The 11,509-nt window shown below is 45.6% G+C and overlaps 1 protein-coding gene across 4 annotated transcripts in view; it reads right to left on the bottom strand.

Moving 5' to 3' along the window:
* Positions 1–939: 939 nt before the first annotated feature.
* The window catches only part of DLC1 (DLC1 Rho GTPase activating protein), a 461,166-nt gene continuing 450,596 nt past the window's right edge, over positions 940–11,509 (bottom strand). For all 4 annotated transcript variants that reach the window (XM_056113856.1, XM_056113857.1, XM_056113858.1 and 1 more), the window contains 6 exons: positions 8,803–9,016; positions 7,263–7,377; positions 6,247–6,465; positions 5,079–5,296; positions 4,180–4,353; positions 940–3,459 (listed from right to left, as the gene is read on the bottom strand). In XM_056113856.1, the coding sequence (XP_055969831.1) occupies positions 3,339–3,459; positions 4,180–4,353; positions 5,079–5,296; positions 6,247–6,465; positions 7,263–7,377; positions 8,803–9,016 (1,061 nt within the window). In that variant the 3' untranslated portion in view covers positions 940–3,338. The remainder of the gene's footprint in view (positions 3,460–4,179; positions 4,354–5,078; positions 5,297–6,246; positions 6,466–7,262; positions 7,378–8,802; positions 9,017–11,509) is intronic.

Raw genomic sequence — 11,509 nt, 5'->3', positions numbered from 1 at the left:
AGACATTGTAGCCAAGATGCTTTGAGGAACAATCTGAGTAGTTTAGATCTGAGGCCAGAGTGATAGTACAACAGGTAGAACATTGTCTCCAGCATCTTATCTGGTCCTCTGAGCACGGCCAGGAGTGAGCACAGAGTCAGGAATAACCTCTGAGCATCACCGGATCTGGCCCTCAAACAAATAACAAAAGAACAACCCCCTTCCTCCCCCATCCCTCAAATGAGTTACATTAAGATCTTAGCTGACCCTCCAACCACAGGAACTTGATTTTCTGCTCATAGCTGGGCATTGTTCTCTCTGCACTCAGGGCCGGGTCTCCGCACTGAGCTGAGTGAATGGGTAACCGGCTAAATGAGCTGGAGGCATATGGATGCTATGACCAAAGTGATCTAAATTCCCTGAAGGTGCCAGAGTGTTTTTCATCTCACACATTCCTCATATCGGTTGTTTGTAACTCAGGATAGTTCAGACAACAACTCAAGTATTAAGTCTTTTCAGGCCTAAGACATTTCTATCTTCAGTTTACATAGCTTTGTGCAAATCAGGGCTCGAGGAAAAAGTCGGTGTGTTCTTTTGGAAAATGATGGTAAGTTTTTGTCTGTTCCTGTGCCCAGAAACAGCAGTTATCAAACAAAATAACCCCATCCACCGTCCCAACCCATAAGATAGACACTGACTGATAAATGAGATTGGCTAAAATTCTATCACACCTTTTTATTTTAGCATTAGTATCCACAGCACCTATGAGAACATGGATGGCTGTCTTGACACTTACCACTTTCAAGATTCCATTAGGTCTAGCAATCTCCAGCCTTCATAATCTAAAAACCAAACCCAACACAACGCAAGGCCATGGAGAGCCAAAGAAAGGGAGGCTTAAGAAAAGATGGAGATGGAAGTTCTTTTTCCTTTCCAAGGAAGAGAAACAAATTCAGTCAATTCCATTTAGCAAATAACAAATTTATTAGGTGCCTACAAGTACAAAACACGAAAAGCTGCTGCAGGGGGGTTATAAGGCTAAGTAGGAGAGCCCTGCGCTCGGAGAGCTTACAATCTAGGCAATTAGTCACAATTAGTAAGTCGTGGCAGTTTTCACTTTCGGTGACTTTCCGAAGTAGAGTTCTTGAATCTGTCCGCATCCTTTGAATTCAACTCCTGTGAAATATGTAAGGAATCCTCAACAGGAAAGTCAAACAGTGGGAAAGAGACCTTTTGTGGCATGAACCGGTGACCTTGGCTTTGCTTAAGAGCATCTTTCTGTCGCTGTTGCTTATTGTAGCTTTCTCAGCACCATTTCCTAACGACCTTTGTGTGGAGAGGCGCTCCACGCTTCCTGAACCTTCACCAGGGTTTCCTGTTTGTTAGTGAATGGCTCAGAGGCAGTTTGGCCTTGGAATGATTTAGTCTGAGTTTTCCTTCAGCAAATCTGTATTTCCCTCTTAGTCGATGCTTTGCAATCCGAGCTCTACGGGTGGAGTGAGATGCAGCACAAAGGAAGTGGGCCAGACTTTCCCCTTCACTGAACATTTCATAGTGCACTTTTCGATTATATTCTGTACAGATATATATATCGCAAGATATAAACCTCTTCTTTTATTTTTCTTCTTTTTATTCACTTAGATTTGTATTTATGTAAAGTGTATTTACATTAGAAAAAAAGCTTTGAGGTACAAAACCCAAAGGAATATCTGAGGTATAAATACACGTATATTTTAAATAATAATCTTTATCATGCTTTGTTTATGTTTGGAAGTAGAGTGCACACGTGTGCATGTTCCTTTAATAGAATGGTATATACAACAATCTTACAAATCTGAAAGCCACTAAAATTGAATATACAAGTATATCTTCATGAAAACACTGATATCCAAAATACTAGAAATTTAAAACTCTAATCTGCCCCCTCGAATTCTTCAAAGAGCCTCTGAAATAATACTGACAATGGTAACTATATTATATTATAACAAAATAAAAATCCTTCTTACAAGTCTCATTCATACGTTATTCACTTTTGATCCATACAAAATAAATTCACTAATACTGTCTCTTGAGCCCGTCTTTTATCATTACAGTAAAACCTGTATAAAGACTACCCTTCCAAAAAAAAGCCATGTGGTGTATTTTTCCTCTCCACTACAATTACTATTTTCCCTTACCACTAAAACATATCCCTGGGGCATAGTTATAAAGTAGAAAAGAATAAAAGCAAAATAAAAAAGTCATAAACCCACAAAACCTATTTGCTTATAGAGAGAGAGCTAATTAAACACATGCAGCTTTCAGGAACACTGTTACAACACCACCAACAAACAATTTTTGTGGTGGGGTGAAATTCACAGAGATTTCCTCTGGACAAACAGTTGCCTATGTTACTGAACATAACTTAAAGAGTTTCTGTTACAGACATGAAAATGCAAAACAACCTTCAGATAAAATGTTTTCATGCTTGAGTTGGGAATAAGTGTTAGAGTGCTTGCTTTTTACATCTCGACATTAAAAAGCAAAGCAAAGCTGTGTATTGGAGCCAGTAAAGGCTGGGGTAGTTTTCTGAATTAACTGATGCTGGCTACAAATTGTATCACTCTTTGCAATCAGGACTAAAGAAAAAGTATAATTCAAATAGGGGGCTAAGGCTAATTGATGGCTTTTAAAAAATAAGAAATTGGATGAGAAGGAATAAGCTTATTAACTCAGGAAGGAAAAAAAAAAAACCATTGATGGGCTAAGGAATGGGGTTCCCTTTCTGGATGGCTCCCAGGGTAGTCAGACATTCCAGGTTAAACTGAATCCGATGCATCAATATCCTTCTCAGAGGCGTCTCAGTGTGCCAGCCACTGCATTCCAAATTATACATCTATGCCACTCAACCAGCAACAAACACACGTACACACACTCCTCTGTGCAAACCTTTCTTTGCTCATCTCAGTGAGAAAACTTGTCAGAGTACCAACTATTCCAGTGGATACAGTCCCTCAGCACGCTGCAAATTAAATGACCTAGGTACACAGACACCGATAGCACAAGAGAATGAAGTCACTTCATTAGCTCCTATAATGTATTTATATAGTCTTGCTTCTCAGAAGCAATTCGAATATTTTTTTCCTTCTTCTTCTTCTTTTTGCACAGTCTCATATATTCCAGTCAAGGTCCAGGACAGACCTTAAACAAATGGGGAAGCAGCTTAAAAAATGTATCAAATCACTAGAGGCAATTCCTACACTCCAAGTTGTAGTTTTCTTTGTTTCAGGACTAGACACAGAATCCATGAATTCAAGGACTGGCAGGCACTGCAGAAGCAAACACCTGGATGGTGGGGACAGTTGCTGTGCTTCAGGAAATCACCTAGATTTGGGGTCTTTGGTTTCAGAGTTCTGATTGCTGAAAGAGTCTCGGATCTTTACAACTTCAGCTGCACACAAATGTCCAAAAGATTTTGTGTACCACTCTGGCATGTGGCCACTGGAACAGAAAGGAAAAGAAGATGAATCGTTGGAGTTGGAAGGATGGAAAAAAAGCAGAAGATAGCCCAGAGCAGACTTTCACTTCTAGACCAGTAAAATGGGAGTAAATATCATTCCAAGGTTAATTTCTTGGCACATCCAACAAACAATCACTTGCAATTAGAAATTCCTCAAAGAATAACATACCACGAATAGATACTGAGTGAAACTACTCAGGGGATGCTTTTGAACATCCCCTGAACAACAGAGGACATTGATCATTGAGTGAGGACTGAGATGCAAACTTTTCAAAAGAGAATTTAACACAGCCATTTTGGATCATTTGCAGAGGTTTGTTTTGTAGTCTGCATTGATACGTATCCCTCTATGGTACCAAGTGCAGGGGCAGTTAATTACTAAAAGTGCATGTCATATTCTTTCAACATGGCTGAATATAAAATAGCATTTGCTTCCCAGTTCAAGCTCTTGTTTCCTATTTTAAATTTATGGCAAACCCATCATGTCCCCATGGCCTGAGTACCACACTTCCTGAAGGATTGAAATTAGGAAATGGTATCCCAAAGGAATATGGAAACAAGGGGGTTTATATGCACCGGTCTTCATAGAATAAGCGAGGGACAGTGATGGATTCACTGAAACTCGTTGTCCCATCACACAAAGAAGCCTGAATTTTCTTCCTGACCCTCACCCAGAGCAAAGAGCTCGAATCAGCACCTACCGTAAATCAGCTCTGCACATGTAGGTGAGTTTGGACTTCCCTGGCCCGCAGGGTTCGATCAGATATCTGGACAGGAGCACATTGACTCTCACCCCCACCACGGGGGCCCGGTCATGGTCCACAGAGGTGAGTAAAAGGGCACAGGCCCCTTTTGGTAAATTAGTCCGCCATGTTCTGTGGAGAAAAAACCCAGAAACAAAAAACACCAGAGTGAGGGGGAATGGAATTTCCTGGAAGCAAGGTTAAAACAGGGCCTAGCTCTGAGACAGCTGAAGGGAGGGACGGCAGGCACGCCTGCTCTGAACTCGTGCAAAGATTCTGGGATGAATAAGGCCCTTCAGAGCCCTGCGGCCCGTGGGTGGATGTGCTGACACAGTCACTCCTTTGAAAGAGAACCCGGGCTGGAACCCATTTTGAGATGTCCCAAATGCTTGAGGACACCCATCCCCAAAGCGGGGGGGTTTGTGGGGGGGAACACTCTGTGGAAAAACGTTTCTGGACTAATGATGTGATATTTCCTCAAGATTTTTGGAATTCCTCTTTCAACGCTGTCTCCAGAGAATTTATGAATTGCATATAAATCAGCCTGAACTGCGGCCTGCTTGGGACCCAATGTTATTTCCTGACTTCCCATAAACGCATCTATTCTGAAACAGGGGTACAAATTGGCCTCCATGGTGCGTACTCATGTGAATGCGCCTCTTTCTGAGCTTGACTGAAAGGAGTTGGGGCCAAGTTCAGGGACAGGCACCCAGGCTGGAATCAACAGAGACACACTCTCCACATTCAGATGGATTCAACACCTTTCCCCGGAGGCCTCTGTCCTATTTTAAATAATGACGCCACGCCAGGGCATGCGGGCTCACCCCTGCCCCCAGAATCCGCCTGGATGCTCTCACCTCAGCACCACGTAGTCCCGGGCCGGATGGGGTGCCATGCTGTTCTGCACGTACTGGTAAACTTCTGTCTGGCTGTCCAGGATCTCAATCACTTTGGAATCCAACAGGTCGACATCCCAGAGGTGCTGCTCTTTGAGAAGGCGCTTTAGAATTTCCTCGGGCGTAGCCAGCACCTCAATGGTTGCCCTCCAGAGCCTGAGCGGGGGCCCTTCGCTCACCTGGAAACAGCAGATGTTTCTCAGCACTAAGACAATACACACCCACATTCCTGGGACCCAAATTAAGGTCAATGTTCGAAAGTCAGACCTTTTTGCTTTTTGCTCTCAGGGTTATACCCAGTGATGCTCAGGGGTTACTCCTGGCTCTGCACTCAGGAATTATTCCTGACAGTGCTGGGGGCACGGACAATATGGAATGCTGGGGATTGAACCAAGGTCGGCGGTGTGCAAGGCAAACGCCCTGCCCGCTGTACTATTGCTCCGGCCCTGAAGTCAGATCTTTAATTTGTTCCTCCAGCTCTGCCTGGTCGTCCAGATGGCTTTAACTTACTTCCTTTCAAGGGGTAGATGCCGTGAGCACAAAGCTGCCCTGACCGATCATGTTAAGCCACACAGGAGGGGCCCTGCCCTCAAAGGGTTTTCAGTTGAAACAAATTCACCCTTCTGGTCCCCTTGCCCCCAAGTGCTTGCTGCTAATTTAAGGGCTAGGAGTGAGTGAGTGAGAGCAGAAGAAACAGTTCTGGTCAAAACAGAAAAAAAAAAAATAAATCAAAGCTTCTCAAAGCGTCCTGAAGCTTTACACTATTATTAGTGAAACATTCCAGGGAACTCAAGTGTGATTCTGTGGAACAAAGGACTTCCTTAGACAGGCTGACTCCTTTGACAAGTGTCAGCTGAGTATTTTTCTTCTTTTTCCTTTGGGTGGCTCCCACCTGGCAGTGCTCGGGGCTACTCCCCGCTCTGTGCCTGGGAAGTCACGCAGGCAGAGTCTGGGAGACCAGTTGGTGCCAAAGAGCACATTTGGGGCCCCTGCACACCCAGCCTGTACGCCGCCTCCTCTCGTGGGAACCTACTGGCCAAGCTGCCCAGTGATGTCAGGGAACAGTGAGGCAGCAAAGGGTGGCATGTTGAAAGAAGGCAACCCTGAGTTCCGGAGCCCTTACTCTTACCTTTTTATAGGAGAGCTCGGCCTGCTCCGAAGTTGAGTAGCTGACCCAGCCCTTGAACTTCTCCTTGACCTCCTTGAACAGGCCATCCATACAGTCCTGGAGGAAATGGTGATAGTCGGCTGACTCCTCACTGTGGACACGCCCCAGGGCTTCCAGAGTGAGGGGCTTCAGCTCTTGTTCCGTGTAAGAGTTCCGACACCGGCTCATCTCCTCGGGGACCTAAAAGACAAAGAAGGTGGGTCAGGGGACTGGGGGAGACTCATGAGCAGGGCACTGGGTTCAGTCCAGGTACCGTAGATGTCCCCTGCATCGCTGCATCCTAGATTCGGGCACTGAAGCATCAGGCCTGGCCGGCTGGCTGTTGACTTCGGAGAGGGGTTCCCCAAGCCCTGTGAGCACTGCTGGGGAGGACCCACCCCTACAGAAAAGGAGGTTTGCTCCCCTTTACTCCTTTTTTGTGGGCACATAACTAAAAGAGAGCTTACATCAACAAAGGTAGGTTTTTCAGATGCAGAATTTGAGATAATCTATTGACTTTTTTTTTTTTTTAAATCATTTATTGATCTGGGGCCACATCCATAGTGCTTTCCAGGACCCTGGATGCTCTGGTCCTGCCTTTGCTCTTCCAGTCAAGGGGCAGAGAGGTAGGCAATTCATTAAACCTATTGATTCTGATGGACGGATACATTATTAATATATACGAACAAGACACTCTCAACCCACAGGCATAATCCTGGCTATGGGCAAGTCTTGGTAAGATGCAAACAAATATGGCACCCAAGGGGAGGGATGGGAAAATTGCTAGAGCCACATCCGGTTATGCTCAGGGCTTGCTCCTGGCTCTGTGTTCGAGGATCATCCCTGCTGGTGCTGAGGGGACCATATGCAGAGCCAGATTGAACGAGGGTCAGGCACGGGCGACATGAGTGTCTTAACCCCAGGACAGGAGCAAAAGCCCGAGCTTTTGTCCCTGTTTACCCAATTCTTCGCAAAGATGAAAACTTGTCAAGGCTTACCTGGAAGAGCTTCTTGCACTCAGCGATCATATGGGCCAGGCCTTGAGTGGCAGCCAGGTTTTCATTTAAATCTTTCTGATCTGGTTTGCCCAAACTTTGTTTTCTTTGCATCACCCTACGCGGAAGAAATATTTGAAAGATTCAAATATTTATATATGCTTAATCAATGTGTTATGCTGTGGGCGTGGGGGGGAAACCACCACCTTCCGTGGTGGCCCATCTGTCATTATGTGGTTCAAAAGAGTTTTTACTTTGGTGAGCAGAATTTCTCATTTTAATCAACACTGTACTGAAAATCATGAAAGAGTCCATTTTTAATGAGATCCAGGATATTTGAAGCCTTTGCATTAAACAGGCTCCTATCTAAACAGTCGACCTGGACGTGGGTGGTGGGACTGGAGGCTGCATGGGGCGGGGGTGGAGGGTGGAGGGTTGGGGGGGGTGGGTGTTGGCGTAAACAGTGCCATGAGTCTATTCTTCCTACTCTAAATAAACAGGATCCCTTCCCGAGGACACATCTATTCTTTCCAAGCGGTTGTGTCCTAATCTTATCAGATCTCCCCCTTCTGTCCTCGCTATCCCATTAAAGTTGGAATGCTCTGTCAATGCTTAGATCTAGTTAAAGGATATTCAAGAAGCCAAGTGAACTTCAACACACACAACGAGGCCCCATACCTTCTGCTAAGAAATATTTGGTTTCTTTAGAGCCCGGGAGAAGGATCAGCAGGATGGATCAGGACTTGGAGGTTGAATTCAGGTGTTCTTCCTAACATCCTGCCCCAGGAGCACATCCCACGAAAGAGACAAAGAAACACCCACCAGCTCTGCCCTTTCATGAGATAAGGTGTGTTAAGCGGGTGATCCCATGTCTTCAAAGGAGCCGGGCAAATATCAACCACTTCTGCTTGCGAGGTCTCTGGCTCCTGGAGCTTGTCCCATCTTATACATATTAACGGAGAAGCGTGGCAAATAATGAACTGAGGGCCAGGGGCCCATTCTGAGGGTCAACACTGAAATTAGGTATTGTTCACGTCCAGCTCCACTGACCAGGTGGATGCCAAGGCAGCAGTGCTCTCATTCCCTGTCCTTCACTTTGTTTTGTTTTGTTCGGGGCCATGCACTTGGCAATCCTCAGGGGTTACTTCTGACTCTACACTCAGGAGTCACTCCCAGTGGTGGTGCCTGGGAAATCACATGGGATGCTGGGGATTGAACCTGCATCGGCTGCGTGCAAAGCAAGCACCCTGCCTGCTGTGCCACCTCTCTGGCCCCATCTGTGCCCAGCGTTTATATCAGTAAACCAGCAAGACTCTTGGCTGGCAGAAAACTAAGATGCTGTAACAGAAGCGTGGAGCTTAACACTCGCCATAATCAAGCAAGACTCTAAATCTCTTTCTAGGTTGGAAGGCGGAAGGAAGGAGGTCAAACTCCTTCATGCTGAATTTGGGTTGGAGCCACGGACACCAGAGAATCCTCTTGGGAGGTGGGGAGGCTGCCCCAGACCGGAGAATGGTGAGTTGGCGTCCGTCCTGACCCATACCTGGGAGAAGAGTTCTCTCTCTTCAGTGTGTTGAGATGGAAGAGGGATGGGGCCAAGCACACAGCCAGGTTGGTGGGAGTCATCTGGTTTTCCTTCACGGCTGCAGTGACATCGCTCAGGAAATAAAGGAGCGTCTGTAACACCTCCCGATTCTCGTCAGGCAGAAGCATAATGGCGGCCTTGATGGCCTGGAGCCGCTGGTCCTTGGGCACATCTGCACGACACCAGAATTTCCCCATCAACTCAGTGATTTTCCATGAACATTACTGTGGAGAAACGTCCCAAAGCAAATACCAGCATCAAAGACCTCAGCCCAGTCCTGAGCAAGCACTTGCAGAAAGTGTACTTGAGGTTAATATGGAAGAAATTAGGCATCACCACCAGCGTCACTACCCTCAAGTATTTCCTGTCCCGGGAGGAGTAAGACATTTTACAACGCCCACAATGCCAACACACTCCTAAACCCACCTCGGAGCACAGCCCCAGATGATGCCTGAGCCCTTCGTTTACAGAAGCGGTTTTCTTTCTTTTCGAAGTCTTTTGAGAAATCCCCAGCTTCCCTTTCTCAATTACTGAAAACAGCCTGCACTTAAGACTTTTGTTTAGTTTAAAGAAAAAAAAAAACTTATCTAGAATATATACTCATGGCTAAGAATTCACATTTCTTACAGATTTTTTTTTTGTGTGGGAGTGGTGAGTGGGTGGCAGCTTCAGTGCTCAGAGGTTACTCTCAGCTCTGTGCTCAGGGGACCAAGTGGTCCCAGGCTCAGTCGCAGACCTCCTACTCACATAGGCTGTGCTCAGCCCCCTGAGCCGTCTCTTCATCCCAGAACTGAGATCTTTCATCCCTTTTGTTTGTTTTTTGGGTCACACTGATGCACAGGGGTTACTCCTGGCTCATACACTCAGGAATTACTCCTGGCGGTGCTCAGGGGACCATATGGGATGCTGGGAATCGAACCCAGGTTGGCCACGTGCAAGGCAAATGCCCTACCCACTATGCTATCGCTCCAGCCCTGAGATCTTTTATTCTTGATGTCAAGACTTCTGTGATTTGTAATGGGCCTGAACTTCCTTGAAACAGAGCAAGACAACTTCTACAATGCTCCACACAATTCAGTAGATATATTTAACAGGTAATTTAGTAATTTTTTTAAGTATTAGGAAAAATAATGAACATACAAAGGCTATTATAAAAATTCAATTTTTGTTTTGTTTTGAGGCCACACCTGGTAGTACTCAGTGCTTACTCCTGGGTCTGTACTCAGGGATCACTCCTGGTGGGGGTTTGGGGACCTTATCAGGTACCAGGGATAGGAGCCAGGTTGGCCATGTATAAGGCAAGTGCCATACCTATTGTACTATCTCTCCAGATGTAAAAATCCATCTTAAGAAATCACTGTATCACTGTCACCCGGTTGTTCATAGATTTACTCTACCGGGTGCCAGTAACATCTCTATTAGTCCCAGCTCTGAGATTTTAGCAGCCTTTCCTTACTGCCGTATTGGAGGCTCTTTTTCAGGGTCAGGGGAATGAGACCCATTATTGTTACTGTTTTGGGTATATTGAATATGCTACAGGTAGCTTGCCAGGCTCTGCCATGCAGGTGGGATACTCTTAGTAGCTTGACGGGCTCTCCAAGAGGCATCTTAAAAAAGAAGTCCAAAAATAAAGAAATGTAAAAAAATGCTGAATCCACCCTCCTGGTCTCCTTTACTAGACAAATCTTTCTTTTAAAAGGCACATGGTGGAAAAATCAAGTCACTCCAGTGCAGCTCCATAAGACAAACCGATTCTACAGCACCATGGTTACAACACATAACAAATACCTCTGTGGGGGAAAATGTGACCTGGGTTTTCATAAAATGTGAAAGGATGAAACAAATCATGAAATAATCCAGACTAGCTCCATTTCTCATAAAATAAAGTCCATCGTGCCAGCTCTAAAGACAAATTTGAGCAGCAAGAGAAGCTCCGTTTAAATCATATGGCTGTAATGCCACACCGGGCCAAGAAAAACACAAGCCGTGAAAGCAATAATCCTGATCTTGGTCATTAATTTAGACAACTGTTTGCTTTAAGCTTTACTTAAAGTGAGAAGGGCCGTGGGTATTGTTTTCTCAAGTACTTCTAGCAGAAGCAGAGACAGGGAACAGAAAAAGATTCTTTATTCATTTTATAGCAAGATAAAATACATGACACCTGTGAAATTTTAAACATCACGGGTCCTGTTAAGAGATGGGAAACGACTGGAATTTCTATGGAGAAGAGGCAGAGCCTCTTGGAGAGCTGTTCTAGAAACGCATGCAAGAATGAGCTCCTGGGGAGGGATGGGGGTGAGGGGGCTGCCTCCATGGCAAAACCCACCTGCCTGGCACACAGGAAGCCACACATTCAACTCTGGGTTTCACTCACATGCTGGAATGGCCTCAGCATGGCAGCCTGGGATGCCCCCAAACTGCAACAGAGCGATAGAGGGTGACATCCAGTGGCGCCAGCATGGTTGGTAGGTGAGGGCTGCACACTAAAGACTGTGTCATTTCCCCCCCGCCACCCCTCCAATCCAGCACAATCGAGCAAGCATCCAATAATGAAGGGACTGGGGAAAATCCAATTCTGGGTCAAAATATAAAAATGGGGGCCTGGGGAATCACACAGGTTTCCAACCTTGCCTGTGGGCCGCCCCGGTTTGATTCCTTGGTACCA

Source organism: Sorex fumeus, unplaced genomic scaffold, assembly GCF_029834395.1.
Source record: "Sorex fumeus unplaced genomic scaffold, SorFum_2.1 ptg000024l, whole genome shotgun sequence".
Classification (NCBI taxonomy): domain Eukaryota; kingdom Metazoa; phylum Chordata; class Mammalia; order Eulipotyphla; family Soricidae; genus Sorex; species Sorex fumeus.
This window is presented reverse-complemented; position numbering and strand designations above follow the sequence as displayed.